The sequence below is a fragment of the Suillus plorans genome, assembly GCF_016647745.1.
Source record: "Suillus plorans strain S12 chromosome Unknown HD556scaffold_114, whole genome shotgun sequence".
In the NCBI taxonomy this organism is placed as follows: domain Eukaryota; kingdom Fungi; phylum Basidiomycota; class Agaricomycetes; order Boletales; family Suillaceae; genus Suillus; species Suillus plorans.
The window spans coordinates 95,261-115,071 of record NW_024537498.1 but is presented as its reverse complement, the minus strand read 5'-3'; the positions used below and the strand labels follow the sequence as shown (position 1 = coordinate 115,071).

The window sequence follows — 19,811 nt, the reverse complement described above, 5'->3', positions numbered from 1 at the left end:
GTTCCGATTGCTTCCATTACTACTGTGACTACATGACACTGATGTGCCGAATTCTTTTCAGACAGCGTAACCACACATAAAGTATTCCCAGACTCACCTCCTGAGAATGCGTCCGCTGGATATCCTCGAACACTGCCCTGCCACAGCAGAAACCGAATATAGATTTACGTCCAGTGCTCTGACTCACCAGTTAACAACTTTTTTTTCATTGATCTGCCTACAGCTCACAGTACCAGATCACACGTCGCTGGTATGCTTACGGCCGCACTACTGACCCTCGATCTTCAGAAAGCGTATGGGAAAGATAATTGGAACGCTCTAGCTGACAATTTGCAGACCTTGCAAGATGCACAACCCGCATCTGTCGCTTGCACAGCAAGCAAGTGCTTTCTCCCGCTCCCGTTTTGTGCAGCTGGGCTCTAGAGGTAATGCTCGCTAGCAATTACGTCTGTCTTGCATCACTGCCTGTCACCCGCTGTTGGTTATCAAGTAAAATGCTTCTGCCACTGATCCACAACCTCTGCGCAGTGTTCTCAATCTGTTCCTCGAAGGCAGTGATCGTTGGTGTCAGGTGAGTTCCTGATTGTGATGTGACAGGCACTCAAAGGCGTTTGGGTTGTCAATGGGCTCATTCTTCAGACTCACAGTCGTCTTATCTGTGCTGGGAACTTCCCATGGCTTTCAATCAAGCGTTTTCACTGAACGTCAGCTGAAACAAGTAACGTCGGGTTCCTGGTGGACTGTTTCAGAACAAGCACTGAACTAACTATATGCATGCAGTGGAACAGCTTCTTGGCGAGGAAATCCTGAAGAGCACAGTCTTATCCCCTCCTTCGGCACTTCTGAATGGCTATTAAACACGCACCGATAAATCGACATAAAAACTCTCTTAAGTGCGCTCCACCCAAATGTCAACTTTGCTCATGCGCAATACAAATAGTGAGTTCAATAGCCCGTAATGACTTATACTCACTATTCCCTCAGAGATCCGACTTTTCTTGCTGCTGCTCCCATTTCTTGAAGGGGCATACGCCAGCGACATCAATATTACCGGCTGCTTCCTCAATTTCAGGTCGAATGCGAACCAGAGCCTTGATCCATCTGGATTGGTGAATGGTAATGGCGGAAATGTCTCATCATCGGACATTCCGAACGCAGTTGGATTTACGTACCAGACGTGTCTCTCGCAGTGCGGCTCTGGAACACAGAATCCCACCTGGTCAAACATATCGCAACAGTTCGGCGCCTGGCTATTACCTTACCTTGCGCTCATCTCTCAGCTGCCTTTCGGTGCAAGACATAGAGTTGACAATCTCATGTCTGCCATCCTCACAGTTGGATCACCGGTTCTCGCTGGCTACTCAATGATTCTCACCATTCTCAATGCCAACTGGATCAGTCGTCGCTTCGAAGACCTATCCTTCCCTAACACTAAAGACGCCGTCCGTATCCTCATAAGCCTTCAACAAAGTCCACTAAGAATAACAAACGAAGACTCGCTGCTGAGCTCTCTCGTCGTCCTGCCACAGAATGATGAATGGTGGCCGAGCATTGCCGGTTTTCTCGACTACACTCATACCTGGTCCATCGCATCTGTCACATCCATTGCGTGGGTTGTTATCGCCTACCTCCTGACAGTCGCCAGCTCACTATCCGACGTCTCCTCCAACATCAATTCCAACGGTCAAGGGACGGGATCGGTGTGGTTGTGGCTTATCCCAATCGTCATAGGTTGGCTGCAACTGTCCCCGAAGTGCGATTATGCACGCGTTAGTAAGGCCATGGATAACGCGGATGCAATGGCATTTGTGGCCACCGATCATGGAGTTTTTATAAAGGCTTCCGATCTTTCGGAAAGACGAGCAGTATTCATTGATACTGATACAGAAAATTCTTCGTCTAACGACGAAATGTTGACTCCACCCGTCTATAACTATGCCAGGGCCATTTCATGGTCTCGGTCTGCGGAGGATGTCTTCAATGCTTTTCGAATAGCCTCCAACAATGCCAAATTACACAGACCGGTCATGATTAATACTACATGGATGAACTCGAATAGGAGGAACTTTATTGAGCCCGGCAACAGGAAGGGCAACGCATCCGAAGTCAATGCTTATTGCAGACTTCCTGAATACGCGGTACGGAGTCCCTGGGCGACAGATATGTTCTTTCGCATGTTCGTAGCCTCGCTGCTGCCCCTAGCTTTGCAATGGGCAACAACTGGATCTGCGGTAATAGTTGTGTATCTAACTCCAACTGTGGTAAGCACTATTTGACATGAGCTTATCTGCGTCTGTTGCTGATTAGCGGCACACTCCAGGGCCTTGGTTGTAGATCTCTCGGTTACCTCGTCTATGGTGCACTTGCAACGGTAGTGTGGGCTATGCTCGTTATGTCGAGCATCCTGTCGCACTACGCATTTTCATACTCGGACAGACCCAGGAGTCCTTTCTCATCTACCACCCTCAGGCTCGCAAAGCTAGTATCGAACCTTTTGAGATGGGGAGGGAAGTTGGTGGCAATCGTCAATGCAATTTGGATAATTGCGGCGGGGATGCTGCAGTTTACAGATATCTATGATAATTGTTACTGCAACTCAAGTGTGTTGGGGAGAGGGGCCCAATATGCTTATGACATTGTCTTGCTCGATGGTGTAAACTTAGCCCCAACCAAAGCTGCTTGGTTCGGAGCGTTGGCTTTGGCCGGGTCTACCTCTTTGGGATTCATTTTTTACATGAGTTTATTGACTGATCTCGTGCCTATATGAGGTCTCCGAAGATAATATACTACACTATACTTCCGGTTCCTTAGTTATATTATAATTGCGCATGTGTTGTGTGTCCAGATCTCGAGCTCCAGTGCACCCTCGCAAAGTACTGAACCGCAGCATCGGCCACGTGTACCCGCACAATGAGGCAAGGTGCGTGAATTCTAGATGACGAAGGGTGGTACATCGGGAAGTGACGAGACTAATTAGAGCTCAAATTGAATCCCGACACCAATATGTATGCAGGTAGGTGATGAGCATGAGACATTAGTCTAGTGGTATCGGACAGGGAAGTGCTGCAGATAGATCTCCAGGGTCTGCTTTGAAAGGAAACTATAGTCCAATATACATGCATCCTTTATGACGCAGACAAGTACAGCTGTTAGATACGCCGATAAAACTATAACTGAATATTACAATGTGTCAGTTTTTTCTTATCAGTAACAAATATCCTCGATACGCACTTTGTCTGAGATCTTCGGAAGAGACCAATACGTCGGTAAAATAAGAGCATTCAAAGCTCCAACCAACCTACGATGTCTTCGACGGGTAGGCGGTGGCTCCTTACCATCGGAATGAGCGGGCTGATATCCATTGGTCTCTGAGATTCCAGTGATTCCCTTGAGGGAACGTCGATTGCTCAGACCAAGAATGAAACTCGGAACAGAGACAGCCACAGTCAGTGCCAAGCCAGAGCACCAAATCATGGTGAATTTGATTTGCCATTTGGGATCTTCGACGTATGAGCTGTAGCCATTCATGCATGCGTTTCAGTGTGCAAGATTGAAATTGTTAGACGTACTCGTAAATCTGAAAGCTACTTGGAACGACTGGAGCAGCCATATTGTCCGGCTAGTTGGAGGTAGCGGCCCAATTGAGACTAGATAACCAGCGCGCACTGCGGATTGAGTACCTGATGATTACTAGTAAGTCGAAATCAAACTAGCAGTACACGGTCGATTGGGGACTGACTGTAATGGTTAGAGTGCCCCTGTATTTGCGTGATGCTATGCTATGCTATGGAATGATTGCCATCATACATCAACAGGGAACCGAGTCTGAGATCTGAAATTCTGAAAGATGCATGGGGAACTGGAGGAAAGTGCTAAGAAACACCGTGAGAATGGGATGCCGCATATTTCGGCTCAATGAACCACGATCTCGACACCCAAGTTCCAATGTTGTGCCTCTGCACGTCTATGTTTCATTGACATCACCTTTACCTCGAGCACAACCCTCCCTCTCGTCAAAGCCCCACATTCAGATGTTTACCGCAATGGTCCGCTCCTGTAACCTCTGCCATTTTTCAGCCTCGAGCCACGCTAAATTCTAATGTCAATAGCGATGTCCTTCGTCAAAGTATGGTCCCGTCACCTTCAATGATAAGTTGATAACTTTACTCGTTTGGCGTTACCCGCTTGTCGAGTTCTCTGGGCCCAGTTCACCATGTTCCTGATGGGCACTGGATTGGCAGTCATTGGTTTGAGCATCGTTGCAGGCCGGGCGTTATACTCTCAACTTCGAGATGTTGCAGACGACGAATGGGAAATACCTTCTGCTTCCGCACGTGCACTTCCCCATTCCTCCCTCTGTTCCAGGACACTAGCACAAACACCGTTATATCAGGGGACAAATAATTATTGATCGAAGCTCTCAAGCTTCTCGCAGCTCGCTGGCTGCAGTCCTGACCTCCTTAATAGCATCGGCCCCGTCCCTTGTCCCTGCTCCGAGTCTCGGCTCTCCATTCTTTCGAGAATTTCTGATGAGCCACTCAAGACCATATTTCGAAGCAATCTGCATATACTTCTTTCCGCCTTCCGCGAGGATAGGAAGGGGCTCGAAACAATGGATGTGGTCAATCATGTGGCAAGCTTGGGTCGATGCGCTTCTCGTTATTTTCCACTTGTTGATCTGTAATAGAGGCGAACGATGATACAACCGAAATCTGTTCGGGAGCGACTCGGAGTAGTTCTCAGTCTCAATGAGCTCAATTTTACGGCTTGTTATCATTTTTGCCGTCATTTTTCTCTCCTTTTGAGCTGTTTCAATTATGCAATAGATAAGTCTACACTAATTTGCCAACAGACCTTGCGTGGCAGTCTGCTGGCAGTATTCAGCATATAAGTGCAGGGTGTCTTCCTACTCCCATACCACATCCTCACTCATAATGCGTTTCTCCTCTGCGATTGTCCTCGCCGTTGCTGCTGCTTTAGCATCATCGATCTCTGCCACGCCCACACCCATTGACAGTGGCACCGAGACATGTCCCCGCTGGTGCTTATATGATAGCCACTGCTCAAGCTGCCCTACCCATGGGCAGAAATGCGTGAGTTTTAGTGGGCTGTGTCCTAGATTCAATCGTATGACTAACCGGCACGCCAGGTCTTTCCTAAGTGCTCAGTGAGTCGTGTTTCAGCTCTCACATCGGTGCAATATGGTTCATGGCACTGACACGCGAGTTACTAGACGCCCTGGACACTAGATACGTGATCACGTGGAATACCGAGGAAGTTAAAAGGGTACGGTCTGACGGGTCCGGAGGTACGGGAGCATGTACTTACGGAATCATTAACAGCAGTAGCTGTATCAGTCCTTGTAACACCACGAAAAATGCGCTCATGGTGTGATGCAACTTAATGTCGGATGTATCAGAGTGCCGTGTTGTCCCTTAGCAGTGTGATTTGAAATTTGAAAGCGCTTTTGAAAGTTGAAGTGAGTTAAAATGTTGCGCTCGTCGTTGACAACAGCGAGCTTGTACATTGCATATCGCGCGTCATGATGAAGTCAAGGCACGCTCGAATGACGAACTCGTAAGCAGGTCCACCCTCCCAGCAGCTTGCGTCCTAGATCACTGTATGAACTCCATACATCCTGGTCACGACATTCAAGTTCTGACCCGTCATGGAAGAATCTTCACCTTTATAGATCTCTGGAATGAGATATGTCCACCACTGCAGACCCATCAGAGCACTTGGCTCCTGAGCATGCACTACATATCAGCTGTCAACTTCGTCAGAACCTTGACGAAGAGACGAGCAACAGACACCGTGACGAGGAACCGAAGAGCGAGATGGGCGGACAAAAATTTACCATAGGCCTCATTAACTTACACGTTGCCTACATGTAGCATCGTCTACGACAATTCATCTCAAATTTAATTCCCCTCCGAACTCCCTCTTCTTATTTCCTGCTGCGCATTTGAAAGCACATCTGCAGGAGACAAGTTCTGAAGCTTGGAGAGAGGAAGAAACTTATGACTTTTGGTCAGCGCGCCAGGGACCCTTTCTAACTGAAACTCGTGATTTATCATAACTTACAAGATAAACTCATTACTTCTCTACACAACAACCTCCGACCTCCATTATTCTTATCAGCACTTGATGAAATTTCCAACGATCATACTCGGTATGCCCCACTTATCCCGCCTGATTGTGAATGAGAAGCAACAGTTTACGAAGCCCTCCTCATTGGGAACATCCTCCTTTTTCGGCGATTGTGACTGCGTATTGATGAGAGGTTTATAACGTAGCACGCAAGAAGTGAGCACGGCCTTTTGAGAAGAGTCGAAAGCAACATGGCCATATTTCTAACATGTGTGATCAAAAGTTGAAGCGAGTTACGACGGACTAGACTCACCTCCCAGTAATTGACTGCCGACTCTTCTGCCATAAGCTCGTAGATACAAAGGCGGCCCTACAACAGAAAGAATTAGCTCCTGCAGGCATTGATAGTCACGTTGAGGCAGCTTACGTCTCGCATCATGTATCCATCGACGCCTACGAGTTCTGAAAACTCACGGTTTCCTTTATAGATCTCACCTGTTCGGCGCCAGAGACACGCTGGGACACCCATAGCTGAGAAGACACGGTCGTAATCGAGAAGTAATCGCTCGAAGGCCTCTTCTATGAATACAAGGTCCTTGTAACATGGTCAATTGCAAAATACATCAACAGGGACCTCAAACTCACGATATCACGTAGGGATTGCGCAACAGCCTAAGTATGATTAGCAACTTTTGCAAATATCATAAAGCCTCCTCGCTCACCCGGAACTTGGGCCGTAGCACAGACAACGGTTGCAAAATTTGCTGCTTCGATTGTCGAGAGACACTTAAGATGAACAGGTGTCAAATCATTGTCTCAACACGAAGACGTTTGACGCACTTGCGATCCATCCACCTTGACAACCGTGCATAGCCCTTGACATAATCATACGGTTTGAGTAGACCTGCCTCGTATTTGCTCCGAATAACGCGGTTCAGTCGTTCGTCGCGAGTACCTGACTCTTGATCTGCAGCAGTCATCAAAAACTTTTCTGTCTTGGTGGCAGACGGTAGAAGAGGAGGCGTGGGCTCTTCAGCGAGTGCCTCAGGGGGATGTGCTGGAGAATTGGATGTTGTTTCAGCAGCAGAAGTAGAATTTGAGATGTAAGGAGTGTTCTGAGAGAACGCGGGAGTAGGCATGAGGGAAGGGGTCACTGCTGGGGATGTAGTGAAGAAAGATCCCTCGTCTAGGGTTTCTAAGAAGTCACTGGAGCAACTAAGTGGAGCGCATGGTAGAGTGACAATAAAACGACATACGTGAGGACTGAAAATTCGTTCCCTAAGGTTTCGGGTTGATACAGAAATGCGCCAGAAGGAACACTCATTGGCCATGCGGTGGTAGCTGGAGGAGGAGGCATTGTTGAACCATACATAGGCTCTGCGTAGATCTCTCTCAGCATGGGGAATATAGAATCATGATATACGCACGAGCCATCGACCTTGCATGATCAACACCGTTTGACGAAGTAGTTGGAACAGCATCAGAACCCTGCTTCCCACCAGTCTTCGGTGGTCGCTGTTCGTCATGGCAAAGATGACCAATCTCGCGCTTGATACTACAGACTCATCAGCACATGCAACCGTGTATGTATCAAGTATGTTCGAGGGTGCTCACCAGCGTTGGCAGGGTCTGCCTTCGTCGCAAGTCATATGACTACGTCGACAATAGAGGCACGCGTGGTTGACCTTTCTTCGTTTCGTGGTCTTTCTTTTCTTTGAAGGATCGTCGGCCTCTGGTGTATGGGAAGTCGATTCTGGCTCATGGTGACCAGAAGGATCCACTGCTGGGCCGGCATATGGATGGGCGGTAACAGTATAGTTTGTCATGATATGTCTGGGATAGATAAATCCAAGGTATACCAACCAAGGAAAGATCGAATGAAAGTCGAGTAATAATATTGTAGTCGTTGGCTCGTAGGTGGAGTTTCTAGGTTTCTGAGCCTGATCACACGATTTTGGAAGCGTATAACATTGCAACGTATCGCCTGCTCACAAGGACCTACAACATGCCGCGGCGGACCCCAAACACCTCGCTCGCTTAATACACGAGGGACTACCATCTCTGGGCACAGTACAAAGTTTCATTGAGTGGCAGTCACGCTATGTAAAATACTAAAAAAGCTGGCAAATAGATACATAAAGCAAGAGCAGCGAGTTAGATTCCCCTGAGATCCTCACTAACTTATAGGTACAATCGATCACACACCAGTCCTCCAACAATGCTCGGGCGAAAGAAACAGAGTTCTTCTATCTGTCGCCCGCATCGACATTATCCCCGAACCACTGCAGAGGTGCGTAAGCATCCCTGACCTTTACTCTTGATGGCAAACTAACCTTAACAAGGAATTTCGCAGACTCTTTGGGATATCGCTGTTGGGTCTCATAATCGACGTATGTTACCCCAAATCGTGTGGTGTATCCATCCGCCCTGGAAGGGACATAAGCGCTTAGCGAAGGGGGATATCATCAATCTTTCTGACTCACCACTCAAAGTTATCCAGAAAGCCTAGGAAAGAAGGAAGGTATAAGATTAGAAAATTTGATCGCGAATGATAAGAATACATACTCCACGGGAAATAGGCTCTGACATCGACACCGTCCTCAAGCACAGCAGCCTTGAGAGAAGCGGTGTTACCCTTGAAGTAGTTCACACGGTCGTTGTCCTGCAATGCCTCCTCAATCGGCTTCGAACTCTCATCTTTGACAGCGAATCCATTTTCGGTGACGCTGAAGTCAAGGTCAGCGCATCGCCCCAACTGCTGCCTCGGAATAGCTCACTAGATGGGTAGTTTGTATCTCTGTTAAATGCCCGTCAGTAACCGTAATGCGTGCACACATGAACTGGTGGGCAAACCTTCCAAATGTAATTAAGCAACTATTTTGACACGAAGGAACCGAAGGTGTCAGCCATGTTTCTCTCATACTAACTATTTTACTACTCACATCGCGAAATCCTTCGGGGTCTGGAGTATAATAGGGATGTCAGTAAAATATTCATCATGTCTCATATTCATATTATCTCCTAACTTACAGTCCTGCAACCAGGCACAGTGCGCTGCAACATCGCCATGAATTTCAGGTTCTAAATCTAGAAGGCAGGAGACAAATTACCTTGGGTACCTAATTGAGTGCCGTCAGGACGGATGAAAGTATACTCGACGAATCCTTGGAATTCATCATCGCCACCGGCTCCTGTAATGACAGTTCAGGCGCATGAGACTCAAAGCGGATAAATGAACGTACTGCACAAGTGGGTGGTGTAGGTGTTCATGCCATAGAAATCAGAGGATCCTTTGACGACCTTCAATTCTTCTGGTGTAAACTCCGGCAGACGCTCCCGGAGCATCTGTTTCATATATTCCGGGTAATGACCGAGATAGATTGGATCCTGGCAAATAGCATTTGTGTTATTTAACGACTCGACAGAGCATACGACTTGAAGCTTACAGCGAACCATCCTATCAACCGACCGTCAGCACAGACCGGATGCTACAGGCACGGACCGAACTTACCAATAACTACGTCAAGGGCGTGCTGTGCCGCTTCCACATCTGAAAACACGGACGCGTGTCATCAATATCCGTTCATCATATCAGCAAACCGGAGATTGCACTTACTCTGTGGACTATCATCGTATGGCATGGCCCAGTCACCATTGAGCGTGATTCCGATCTGGCCACCCTGTGCGGCCTTGAACTCCTCGCGATAAAGTCTGACTGCGTATGCGTGCGATAAAATGACGCTGTGGCCAACTCTGTGGGGCGGTGTGGAATTAGAAAGCTAATTGCGTACATACAGATGCAAGTGGCAGACGTACATCCACGGTTCGGTGGAGGAGTCGCCTTCGGGTGATCTTTCTCGGTCGCTTGATCGTCCTGGCGCGAAGACGCCCCTTCCATACCCCAGAATTGAGACGCACCATGGCTCGTTCACTGTCAGCCTAAAGACGCGTGGTTGATGGAATGAGTGAATACTCCATCACTATAGAGTACGCACCAGTGCTTGACTCTGTCCCCGAAAGCCTGGAAGCAGACCTGACGACCATATTTTGCTCATTTCAACCATACGCGTAAAAATCACACAACAACTCGCCTTAGCATAGTGGACATAGTCCTGAACGATCTCATCCTTGTTCAACCACCCGCCATATCTGTCGTGCAGGGTCTGGGGAAGGTCCCAGTGGTATAAAGTCTGAGAAAGCATAGTGAGAACTCGCCAGAGTAGCCGCGCGTGCTTTACATACAACAAATGGGATTATGCCATGTTCCAGCAGTGCGTCGATAAGATTGGAGTAGAATGCTATACCCTTGGGATTGACGGGGTCGTTGCGGCCACCAAGCGGGATGATGCGAGACCAGGATAAGGAAAAGCGATAAGACTTGACGCCATAGTGGGCAAGCAGAGCAATGTCCTCCTTCCAGAGCCTGTATGAATCTGTTGCTACATCTCCGTCTCGGCCGTCCAGTGTCTTTTTAGGTTGTTTAGAGAAGTCGTCCCAGATAGACTTTCCGCGTCCATCAACATTGGTGGATCCTTCGATCTGAAAACTTGCTGTAAAACATGTGAATGCATGGTGGTCAACGGAACAAAAGAAACTTACCAGTAGCGAATCCCCATATGAAGTCCTTTGGTAACTTATTTGCAACTTCTGCAGACGTCATTGAATCAGGAGCCAACTTGTGGAGGGTGGTGAGGCATCCTATCACGGAACAGTGAAGCCTCTTAAACTACTAGAGCATATTGCTAACATAGAGGTTCCTGTGAGGATTCTGAGCAAAGTAACCGACAATTATCCGGGTGAGTGTATTGGGAATTTGAAAAGTAAACAGCACAATCTGGTTCGCTTCCTTGTTGAAGTTGCTCCCTGTGATCACAGGTGAAATAGATGAATGCAGGTGGTAATGGGACGGGTTGCATGCACCTGATAAGAATTAGATATAATTTTGATACAAAGAACGCATGCTTTGGAGCAGACACGGGAGTATGTTCCAGACGGTGTTGAACATGTGAGCCATATGTGATGCATCCATACATCATGTGCTGTCCGAGATTTCTCCGTGATAGTCAGGGCATCAGTGTATTCATGAGTTCACGAATCACGATATTCGCCTGCTCACAAGGACCTACAATGCATGCCGCGGCGGACCCCAAACACCTCGCTCGCTTAATACACGAGGGACTGGGCACAGTACAAAGTTTCATTGAGTGGCAGTCACACTATGTAAAATACAAAACAATTGGCAAATAGATACATAAAACAAGAGCAGCGAGTGGGATCCACCTGAGATACCTCACTAACTTGTAGGTACAATCGATTACACACCAGTCCTCTAACAATGCTCGGGCGAAAGCAACAGAGTCCTATGGCAATTTCCTGTCGCCCGTATCGACATTATTTCCAAACCACTGCAGAGGTGCGTAAGCATCCCTGGCCTTTACTCTTGATGGTAAACTAACCTTAACAAGGAATTTTGCAGACTCTTTTGGATATCGCTGTTGGGTCTCAAAATCGACGTATGTTACCCCAAATCGTGTGATGTACCCATCCGCCCTGGGAGGGACATAAGCGAAGGGGGATATCATCAATCTTTCTGACTCACCACTCAAAGTGATCCAGAAAGCCTAGGAAAGAAGGAATAAGATTAGCAAATTTGATCGCGAATGATAAGAATACATACTCCACGGGAAATAGGCTCTGACATCGACACCATCCTCAAGCACAGCAGCCTTGAGAGAAGCCGTGTTACCCTGGAAGTAGTTCACACGGTCGTTGTCCTGCAATGCCTCCTCAATCGACTTCGAACTCTCATCTTTGACAGCGAATCCATTTTCGGTGACGCTGAAGTCAAGGTCAGCGCATCGCCCCAACTGCTGCCTCGGAATGGCTCACTAGATGGGTAGTTTATATCTCTGTTAAATGCCCGTCAGTAACCGTAATACTTGCACACTACGAACTGGTGGGCAAACCTTCCAAATGTAATTAAGCAACTGTTTTGACACGAAGGAACCGAAGGTGTCAGCCATGTTTCTCTCATACTAACCATTATACTCACATCGCGAAATCCTTGGGGGTCTGGATCATAATAGGGATGTCAGTAAAATATCCACTATGTCTCAGATTCATATTATCTTGTAACTTACAGTCCTGCAACCAGGCACAGTGCGCTGCAACATCGTGAATTTCTGATTCTAAATCTAGAAGGCAGGAGACAATTACCTTGGGTACCTAATTGAGTGCCGTCAGGACGGATGAAAGTATACTCAGCGAATCCTTGGAATTCATCATCGCCACCGGCTTCTGTACTGACAGTTCAGGCGCATGAGACTCAAAGCGGATAAAATGAACGCACTGCAAAAGTAGCTGGTGTAGGTGTTCATGCCATAGAAATCAGAGGATCCTTTGACGACCTTCAATTCTTCCGGTGTAAACTCCGGCAGACGCTCCCGGAGCATCTGTTTCATGAATTCCGGGTACTGACCGAGATAGATTGGATCCTGGCAAATAGTATTTGTTGTATTTGCAGACTCAACAGAGCATACGACCTGAAGCTTACAGCGAACCATCCTATCAACCGACCGTCAGAGCAGACCGGATGCTGCAGGCACGGGCCAAACTTACCAATAACTACGTCAAGGGCGTGCTGTGCCGCTTCCACATCTGAAAACACGGACGCGTGTCGTTCATCATCTCAGCAAACCAGAAATTGCACATACTCTGTGGACTGTCATCGTATGGCATGGTCCAGTCACCATTGAGCATGATTCCGATCTGACCACCCTGTGCGTCCTTGAACTCCTCGCGATAAAGTTTGACTACGTATGCGTGCGATAAAATGACGCTGTGGCCAACTCTGTGGGGTAGTATGGAATTAGCAAGCTATTTGCGTGCAGACAGATACAAGTGGCAGACGTACATCCACGGTTCGGTGGAGGAGTCGCCTTCGGGTGATCTTTCTCGGTCGCTTGATCGTCCTGGCGCGAAGATGCCCTTTCCATACCCCAGGATTGAGACGCACCATGGCTCGTTCACTGTCAGCCTAAAGACGCGTGGTTGATGGAATGAGTGAATACTCCATCACTGTGGAGTACGCACCAGTGCTTGACTCTGTCTCCGAAAGCCTGGAAGCAGACCTAATGACCATACTTTTGTTCATTTCAAACATATGCGTAAAAATCACACAACAACTCGCCTTAGCATAGTGGACATAGTCCTGAACGATCTCATCTTTGTTCAACCACCCGCCATATCTGTCATGCAGGGCCTGGGGAAGGTCCCAGTGGTATAAAGTCTGAGAAAGCGTAGTGAGAACTCGCCGAAGTAGCCGCGCATGCTTTACATACAACAAATGGGATTATGCCATGTTCCAGCAGTGCGTCGATAAGATTGGAGTAGAAGGCTATACCCTTAGGATTGACGGGGTCGTTGCGGCCACCAAGCGGGATGATGCGAGACCAGGATAAGGAAAAGCGATAAGACTTGACGCCATAGTGGGCAAGCAGAGCAACGTCCTCCTTCCAGAGCCTGTATGAATCTGTTGCTACATCTCCGTCTCGGCCGTCCAGTGTCTTTTTAGGTTGTTTGGAGAAGTCGTCCCAGATAGACTTTCCGCGTCCATCAACATTGGTGGATCCTTCGATCTGGAAACTTGCTATAAAACATGTTAATGCGTGACGGTGAACGGAACAACGTTGAAAATGAAGAAACTTACCGGTAGCGAATCCCCATATGAAGTCCTTTGGTAACTTATTTGCAACTTCTGCAGACGTCATTAAAGCAGGAGCAAACTTGTAGAGGGTGGTGGGGCACACTGTCACGGAATAGTGAAGCCTCTTAAACTACTAGAGCGCATCGCTACCATAACTCTATCATGGAGGTTCCTGTGAGCAAAGCAACCGACGATTATCCGAGTGAGTGTATTGGGAATTTGAAAAGTAAACAAGAATCCGGTTCGCTGCCTTGTTTAAGTTGCTCCCTGTAATCGCAGGTGATGAAGGCATTACATAAATATTGGGAGGGGTTGCATGCACCTGATAAGAATGAGATATAATTTTGATACAAAGAACGCATGCTTTGGAGCAGACACGAGAGTATGTTCCAGACGGTGCAAGTTGAACATGTGAGCCATATGTGATGCATCATATGCATCATGTGCTCTCCGATATTTTTCCGTGATAGTGGACGGGAATAAAGCGAACCATATAACATCTTTGAATATTTGAATAGTCAAGGCAGAGTACTTGTCTTCGTCCCCGTTGCTGTTAACGTTCATCTTGTCGATTACTAGTCCACGTCGTATTCATGTCAGCTTCAAACACCGCCGGAATCGCCATACTTGGCGCGGGTATTTTCGCCCAGGAAGGTGTGCAACATCAATTGGATTGACCGAACATTCACAACGCTTATAACTTGATAACGTTTACAGCACACCTTCCTGCACTGCAAACGCTTGGCCCTCTTGCACCAAAGCTTAGAGCCGTTTACTCGCGATCAGAGAAGACTGCACGTGAATTTGCAGCCCAAGCAACAACCCTCCTCAACGCTACCCCTGATGTCTACTATGACGGAAACCCATCTTTCAATCTTGATACACTTCTCGCAAGACCTGACATTTCATCCGTTATCGTCATTCTCCCAATCACTCAACAGCCATCCATCATCTTGAAAGCACTCGCTGCCGGCAAGCACGTGCTAAGTGAAAAGCCTGTTGCACCGGACGTGGCGTCTGGTGCCAAATTGATCACTCAGTATGAAGCAGAGTATAAGCCCAAGGGGCTTGTATGGAGAGTAGCCGAAAATTTCGAGGCTGAGCCAGGCTTCATCGCCGCTGGCCGTGCTATCGCTGCCGGCAAGATAGGAAAAGTCACCTTCTTCAGCTCTCGTAACGTCAATTTCATGGACAAGGATTCGAAATGGTATAAGACCCCGTGGCGAACTGTTCCGGACGTGAGTAATTGTCAATCTCCTCGTTCTAATGTATGATCTGACAAGTTCCGGCCCGTGCCTGTGCTTCTATCGGATTAGTATCAAGGAGGCTTCCTGGTAAGATTCGTGTTGTACTCACCTCAACAAGCTGACACGTAGCTGATCATAGCTTGATGGCGGTGTGGTCAGTTCCAAATACTTGCAGAAATCCCCAACTGACTTGCTTCTAGCATTCTGCCGCAGCTCTTCGTGTCATACTCCCAAGTTCAATGACACACCTCTCCGGGTTTGCATCGCTCAACAAGGAGTGGCTTGCGCCCCATGATACCATCAACACAATCATAAAGAACGCGGACGGTTCGCATGGCATTTACGAGCTCAGTTTCGCTGCACCCAGCCCATCTCGTGCCAATGCAGGTGGAGGTCTTGTCTTCACCGGTGCAGATGGCTGGCTTCAGGTTCAGCAGACCCGGGCTCGTGACCTCATCCACAACGTCGAGAAGCCCATTCTTCGCGTCACTATCAAGTCGGCCACCCGCGATGCAAACGGGGTACTTGGCCCCGAAAAGGAGGAGGTTATCGATGAGCCTATCAGAGGCGTAGAATTGGAGCAGGCGAGCTTCTTTGCGGCTATAGATGGAAAAGATGATGGCCTTGGCAGCCCCCTTGGTGCACTGAAGGATGTTGCGGTTATTCAGGCTGCCTTGACTAGTGGTGGTGAACTCATTGATCTCGAGAAACTCATCAGCCAGTCCTAGACGGGCATGTGGCACGGAAAAGTCATGGAAGTATATGATGTACAAAGCAATCGGCATGTAATTATGGGATGGCAACCGTTCCTTTGCGCGATACACATGTATGTATTCGGATGTCTCTTGTAGGTAGTTTCGGATGCCATATGATTGTACTAATTAGAATGCGTGATGGTATGGAAAGACTTTCAGGAATTTTAAGCTGTGTCACAAGTCGACAATGGCGCCCAAGCACCTGATGTAAAAGGTAAAGCGAGCTAGGCAAGATTGGTTCATACTTTGCAAGTTTTTGCGATATTGTGGTCAGACGAGTAGTGGGATGCATATAAGTGCAGGCAGCATTGAAAAATCAACCCTACTGATGCGACCAGGTCAAAACCACCTATGGATACAAATTGAGTGATGGAGATCTTCAAACACAATTTGTACACCTCAGGGATTATGACGATAGCTCACAGTGAAATCAACTCCACAATTAAACCAGGGGATCCAGACTTCCCGTGCAAAACTCGAAAAACGAATGGCTCGATATGCTGGAAAAAAAGTATCGAAAACAGAGGAGACAGAGCGATTACAAAACGCGGAATGTCCAACAGTGAGGAAACATACGCTTATCGTATACCAGAAGGCGGTGACAAGGGCTGAGTGGGAGGAAGAACAAGATTTGTAGGAAGACGGAGATTGAGATCGGTAAACACCCTGTATATTACACCCGCCGATACACCAGCCTCGACCAGATATTCAGGAGAAACGCCCCAGCCTAGGAGATCAAGTACGAGGTTCTTGGTGTGATCCAGGTCTTGGCGAGTCACTATGAGGAAAGTTTCAGTCGACATTTACACTGTACAGAGGAATAGAAGTGTTGACATACTAGGTCCTATATCCGGACGTTGTGGTGTTGATGATGTGGCGGTCAAGCCGCAGGCAGTGATTGAGGGAGAAGGTAAACGGGAGCTCTGAGCAGAGTCAGAGGAATGACTTGCGCCACTTGATATATTCAACAGCTGGCCCGCGATTCGGGGAGAAGTTGAAGCAGTACTTGATGTGTCTTCCTCGGAAATCTCTCCTTCCTCTAGGTTGTCTTGATCTGTTACCGCAGTGATTGACGATGGAGTCTGGAGCTCGTCAGATTGCCCATTCTCTAGAACTGCGAGCGCTGGCTTCAGAGATATCTTGTCTGTCATGTTGGAGAAGAATTAGAAGCTATAGGACTTGAAAAAAGTGACAGGCTATCGAACACGATGATGGCGAGAACATAAAGTTGAACCTTCTAGTGCTGCGTCGAGTTGGCCACCGATTTGTCACGTGCTAAACGCCAACCAGCGACTGGACAATCTCTTCAAATACCAACCTCAGCGAACAGATCTTAGACGTCAGACCCTTGACAACACGTGGATAGTGACCATCGACCAGAAGAGTCTTAGACTGCCTTCCCTTGCATTCTGCCAATTGCGCTCCCCTGGACTCGGAATAGAACGTGATCGGGCCAGTAGTAAGTAACATAAAAAGAACATATTCAGACTGTGATAGTAGTTATTGAACTATGGTAATGTTAGGGCCCTGCCCCAACAATAATCGAGCATTAGAAAAAAGAATGGACCACGGCAATCTTTATCCCACAAGTCCCAGACTTCAGAGAGACGACTGAGATGGCAGGCTGGACTCAGAGATGTGTTTGCGCTTCTAACCCTAGGCTAGAATGATTTTGTAAACAGTCGAAACTCAATACTGTACTCAAGACATACCTTCGGTGTCGTGAAGAGCGAGTAAGTAGAGCACTCGAAAAAACGAGTAACACTAGATAATTACTTTCAGGGGCCCAGCGACGCGTTCCTTATTAGACAGGATGCACATAACACAGACAAGTTAGAACATACTTGTCTCCGGCTCGGCGAGTTTCTTGCTAAGAAGATCGCCCTTACAGAAGCGCCCAAGGAAATCACAATTGCGAGCCGCTGTCATCTGCGGCAGGAGAGTGATGATGACAAGACAAAGAGACAATAATCCTTTCATGACTCCTAAATGTGAAGTGATTGTTGAAGTGAGGGGTGAAGAGTGTAGTATCGATTCAAGGAATGCCACTTTTATATATCGCTGCGACAAGCTAAATGGTATTAGAACTTGCTGTATCAAGCCTTCGTTGAACATGACGTGTAATACGATAGACAGCTGATGACGAGACAATGTCCAACAGGGTCTACAACGGTCCGACCCCAAAGGACCACACCCTGAAGCCAAAAAAAAAAAGACATGACGCGTCTGTCTACATCAAGACAGACACATCGGACGATTATATAGTTATGTCCCAAGCAGGACGGGGCACGCTACCGTCGCGTCAGTCGCAACATCGACACGGCATCTCTATTTTTGCACCGTGACATCCTTTTGGATCCAGAGATTTCAAATGTAAGAAGGCGCGGCTCGACGCGGCGTACATAGGCAACACGCGACAAGATGCAACAAGACGCAACATCGCGACTGATGGATTGCAGTGAGATGCGACATCCTTAGGCAATAAGATTAGAATCGAGTGTATGTCGCAAGATAATGCAATGTTAGAACCACTTAATACGGTGCGCAAATAAAAGCCGAATGATTCTAGTCCGATTAAGCTGACAGCGTCATGGGTGGATGATGATCTTGCCTGGACCGAAGAATAAGAAAAGAATATCGACTTGATGATTGACGAATGAAGTATCCAAGAAGTTGTGACCGCTGCCGGATTCACCCGCTGCCGAAAAATACCGGACTGAGCCCTGCGGGAGAGAAACATGGCGCTGCATGAACAGGCCAGCAGGTCCATCATGTAGGGACTCGGAAGCCTCGAACATGATGGGAACGTATCAATGGCATTTTGGCCGAGGATACGGTTATTGACGCCGGTATACCTAGACGTTGAAAAAATAGCAGGGGTTACAGGAAAACAGACCGTTGCGGTAAACATTTGGATGCCTCACTTAATAGTGTGGGTTTCGACGAGGGAAAGGGTTGGGAGATGTAGTATGTAATGTACAGATGCAGAGTGATTGTCGAGTCAATTGCGAAATAAATAGGATGAAGAGACATACAATATTAATGAGGGAGTGGTTCCTTGAGGTGGTACGGGGGTCACTTGTACCAAGCATGGCACTACGTTCTGAAATTTAGAATGGTAGATTCAGCTGTTACAACTCCGATGAGAATTCCTTATGTCATCAGGTAGACAAGCACATGTAACATGGTCAGACCGCCGCCCGCGCATAACCGTTACACCAGTGAAGCACACTATCTATGATTCACTTGCGAATCGAACCAACACATTCCGCTCTTGACGCCCACGACGATGATCTTGCTATCATTGGCCGGCAATTCGCCTTATCATAGGAAATTAACGCGTACATTGCCCTGGTTTTCCTTTACTCTCCAATAGGTCTGCAGTTCCGAGGCCCGTAGAGGGAAACCTGACCGTAGCCTCATCTCAAGGCTGCAATCCCGTAATGGCAGCAAAAGCTCATACACACTTGTACCTAACTGGCAGGTTGAAACTGTTCCGACTGATCCACAGCCGTGATGTACTGGAAGTTGCACCATTGTTATAGGACCATTATTTCCTGACGTACCGAAGATTCAAGGGTGATGCCAAGGAAACCAATCACATTAACATCGCTGAGTGACCACTGACTGGTTGGACCAGTGAGTTTTTCTCTTGTCGTTTTCTCAGTTCCATCTGCGTCACAGGATGCATTGTCCATTTTACAATTCCAACAAAAATTGCGACCCTTGTCCTCTAAAAACTTAAACTAACGCGTCACCAACGGGAGTAACTATGCTATCTGGGGTTCATAGAACTCACGATAATGATCTTCGGTACATGCGATACTTCCACGAGACATGCCATGCTTACCGCGCGCGGACTGGCTCTCTTAATGAGGCAGGAACCATGTTGGGTGTGTGAGGAGAGTGTCAAGGGCCAATCTGGGAGGAATGTATACTAATGCCGTGCCCGCATGTAAAGGGGATGATGAGCAGAAACAATTTCATTGCCCAGACAAATATTGCCATAGGGTA

At 47.6% G+C, this 19,811-nt stretch overlaps 9 protein-coding genes across 9 annotated transcripts; 2 read left to right on the top strand and 7 right to left on the bottom strand.

Annotated features, from left to right (window-relative positions):
- Positions 1 to 1,100: 1,100 nt before the first annotated feature.
- Positions 1,101 to 2,986, top strand: HD556DRAFT_1459399 (uncharacterized protein; the record flags this gene model as incomplete). The annotated part of the gene is made up of 2 exons (XM_041308209.1): positions 1,101 to 2,261; positions 2,321 to 2,986. Coding segments are annotated over 2 exons (1,608 nt in total), but the record flags the coding sequence as incomplete, so codon positions are not given.
- A 163-nt stretch (positions 2,987 to 3,149) lies between these two features.
- Positions 3,150 to 3,610, bottom strand: HD556DRAFT_1450882 (uncharacterized protein; the record flags this gene model as incomplete). Its single annotated transcript, XM_041307836.1, has 3 exons — positions 3,150 to 3,167; positions 3,232 to 3,514; positions 3,570 to 3,610. The coding sequence occupies 3 exons, from the start codon at positions 3,608 to 3,610 to the stop codon at positions 3,150 to 3,152; spliced, it is 342 nt and encodes a 113-aa protein (XP_041152774.1).
- An 810-nt stretch (positions 3,611 to 4,420) lies between these two features.
- HD556DRAFT_1314403 (uncharacterized protein) lies at positions 4,421 to 5,387 on the bottom strand (the record flags this gene model as incomplete). The annotated part of the gene is made up of 4 exons (XM_041300924.1): positions 4,421 to 4,806; positions 4,855 to 4,867; positions 4,919 to 5,156; positions 5,329 to 5,387. 4 exons carry the CDS (start codon positions 5,385 to 5,387, stop codon positions 4,421 to 4,423), a joined length of 696 nt encoding a protein of 231 aa, XP_041152773.1.
- Positions 5,388 to 6,030: 643 nt separating this feature from the next.
- HD556DRAFT_1423686 (uncharacterized protein) lies at positions 6,031 to 8,068 on the bottom strand. The gene is made up of 9 exons (XM_041304560.1): positions 7,705 to 8,068; positions 7,518 to 7,645; positions 7,347 to 7,467; positions 6,931 to 7,296; positions 6,813 to 6,876; positions 6,736 to 6,762; positions 6,518 to 6,685; positions 6,404 to 6,460; positions 6,031 to 6,353 (listed from the first exon to the last, which is right to left on the bottom strand). Exons 1-9 carry the CDS (start codon positions 7,914 to 7,916, stop codon positions 6,138 to 6,140), a joined length of 1,359 nt encoding a protein of 452 aa, XP_041152772.1. The 5' UTR covers positions 7,917 to 8,068; the 3' UTR covers positions 6,031 to 6,137.
- An 8-nt stretch (positions 8,069 to 8,076) lies between these two features.
- On the bottom strand, positions 8,077 to 10,925 carry HD556DRAFT_144946 (glycoside hydrolase family 1 protein). Its single transcript, XM_041307600.1, has 19 exons — positions 10,838 to 10,925; positions 10,690 to 10,788; positions 10,333 to 10,640; positions 10,182 to 10,280; positions 10,086 to 10,123; positions 9,907 to 10,029; positions 9,707 to 9,843; positions 9,602 to 9,640; positions 9,537 to 9,547; positions 9,333 to 9,477; positions 9,201 to 9,281; positions 9,121 to 9,144; positions 9,033 to 9,052; positions 8,944 to 8,964; positions 8,868 to 8,887; positions 8,656 to 8,816; positions 8,574 to 8,595; positions 8,424 to 8,517; positions 8,077 to 8,372 (listed from the first exon to the last, which is right to left on the bottom strand). The coding sequence occupies exons 2-19, from the start codon at positions 10,748 to 10,750 to the stop codon at positions 8,337 to 8,339; spliced, it is 1,440 nt and encodes a 479-aa protein (XP_041152771.1). The 5' UTR covers positions 10,751 to 10,788; positions 10,838 to 10,925; the 3' UTR covers positions 8,077 to 8,336.
- A 287-nt stretch (positions 10,926 to 11,212) lies between these two features.
- HD556DRAFT_1531692 (glycoside hydrolase family 1 protein) lies at positions 11,213 to 14,347 on the bottom strand. The gene is made up of 19 exons (XM_041309505.1): positions 14,118 to 14,347; positions 13,799 to 14,062; positions 13,431 to 13,738; positions 13,280 to 13,378; positions 13,183 to 13,220; positions 13,004 to 13,126; positions 12,804 to 12,940; positions 12,709 to 12,747; positions 12,644 to 12,654; positions 12,440 to 12,584; positions 12,307 to 12,387; positions 12,231 to 12,254; positions 12,143 to 12,162; positions 12,057 to 12,077; positions 11,980 to 11,999; positions 11,768 to 11,928; positions 11,690 to 11,711; positions 11,547 to 11,640; positions 11,213 to 11,495 (listed from the first exon to the last, which is right to left on the bottom strand). Exons 2-19 carry the CDS (start codon positions 13,857 to 13,859, stop codon positions 11,451 to 11,453), a joined length of 1,449 nt encoding a protein of 482 aa, XP_041152770.1. The 5' UTR covers positions 13,860 to 14,062; positions 14,118 to 14,347; the 3' UTR covers positions 11,213 to 11,450.
- Positions 14,348 to 14,388: 41 nt separating this feature from the next.
- On the top strand, positions 14,389 to 15,770 carry HD556DRAFT_1250178 (uncharacterized protein; the record flags this gene model as incomplete). Its single annotated transcript, XM_041298905.1, has 5 exons — positions 14,389 to 14,449; positions 14,513 to 15,033; positions 15,112 to 15,129; positions 15,182 to 15,196; positions 15,243 to 15,770. The coding sequence occupies 5 exons, from the start codon at positions 14,389 to 14,391 to the stop codon at positions 15,768 to 15,770; spliced, it is 1,143 nt and encodes a 380-aa protein (XP_041152769.1).
- A 605-nt stretch (positions 15,771 to 16,375) lies between these two features.
- HD556DRAFT_1314399 (uncharacterized protein) lies at positions 16,376 to 16,948 on the bottom strand (the record flags this gene model as incomplete). The annotated part of the gene is made up of 2 exons (XM_041300923.1): positions 16,376 to 16,575; positions 16,636 to 16,948. 2 exons carry the CDS (start codon positions 16,946 to 16,948, stop codon positions 16,376 to 16,378), a joined length of 513 nt encoding a protein of 170 aa, XP_041152768.1.
- An 890-nt stretch (positions 16,949 to 17,838) lies between these two features.
- Positions 17,839 to 18,903, bottom strand: HD556DRAFT_1423622 (uncharacterized protein). The gene has a single exon (XM_041304559.1). The coding sequence runs from the start codon at positions 18,706 to 18,708 to the stop codon at positions 18,100 to 18,102; it is 609 nt and encodes a 202-aa protein (XP_041152767.1). The 5' UTR covers positions 18,709 to 18,903; the 3' UTR covers positions 17,839 to 18,099.
- Positions 18,904 to 19,811: the final 908 nt, after the last annotated feature.

Coding starts and splice junctions, on each gene's coding strand:
- HD556DRAFT_1423622 (XM_041304559.1), bottom strand. CDS start 18,708: ATGTTTACCGCAACGGTCTGTTTTCCTGTAACCCCTGCTATTTTTTCA.
- HD556DRAFT_1531692 (XM_041309505.1), bottom strand. CDS start 13,859: ATGACGTCTGCAGAAGTTGCAAATAAGTTACCAAAGGACTTCATATGG. Junction 13,379..13,430: donor ATGGCATAATCCCATTTGTT/GTATGTAAAGCA, acceptor ACGCTTTCTCAG/ACTTTATACCACTGGGACCT. Junction 12,078..12,142: donor ACCCCCAAGGATTTCGCGAT/GTGAGTATAATG, acceptor GTGTCAAAACAG/TTGCTTAATTACATTTGGAA.
- HD556DRAFT_144946 (XM_041307600.1), bottom strand. CDS start 10,750: ATGACGTCTGCAGAAGTTGCAAATAAGTTACCAAAGGACTTCATATGG. Junction 9,641..9,706: donor ATACGATGATAGTCCACAGA/GTAAGTGCAATC, acceptor CCGTGTTTTCAG/ATGTGGAAGCGGCACAGCAC. Junction 8,965..9,032: donor ACCCCGAAGGATTTCGCGAT/GTGAGTAGTAAA, acceptor GTGTCAAAATAG/TTGCTTAATTACATTTGGAA.
- HD556DRAFT_1423686 (XM_041304560.1), bottom strand. CDS start 7,916: ATGACAAACTATACTGTTACCGCCCATCCATATGCCGGCCCAGCAGTG. Junction 7,646..7,704: donor GGCAGACCCTGCCAACGCTG/GTGAGCACCCTC, acceptor ATGAGTCTGTAG/TATCAAGCGCGAGATTGGTC. Junction 6,877..6,930: donor TCAAGGTGGATGGATCGCAA/GTGCGTCAAACG, acceptor GTTCATCTTAAG/TGTCTCTCGACAATCGAAGC.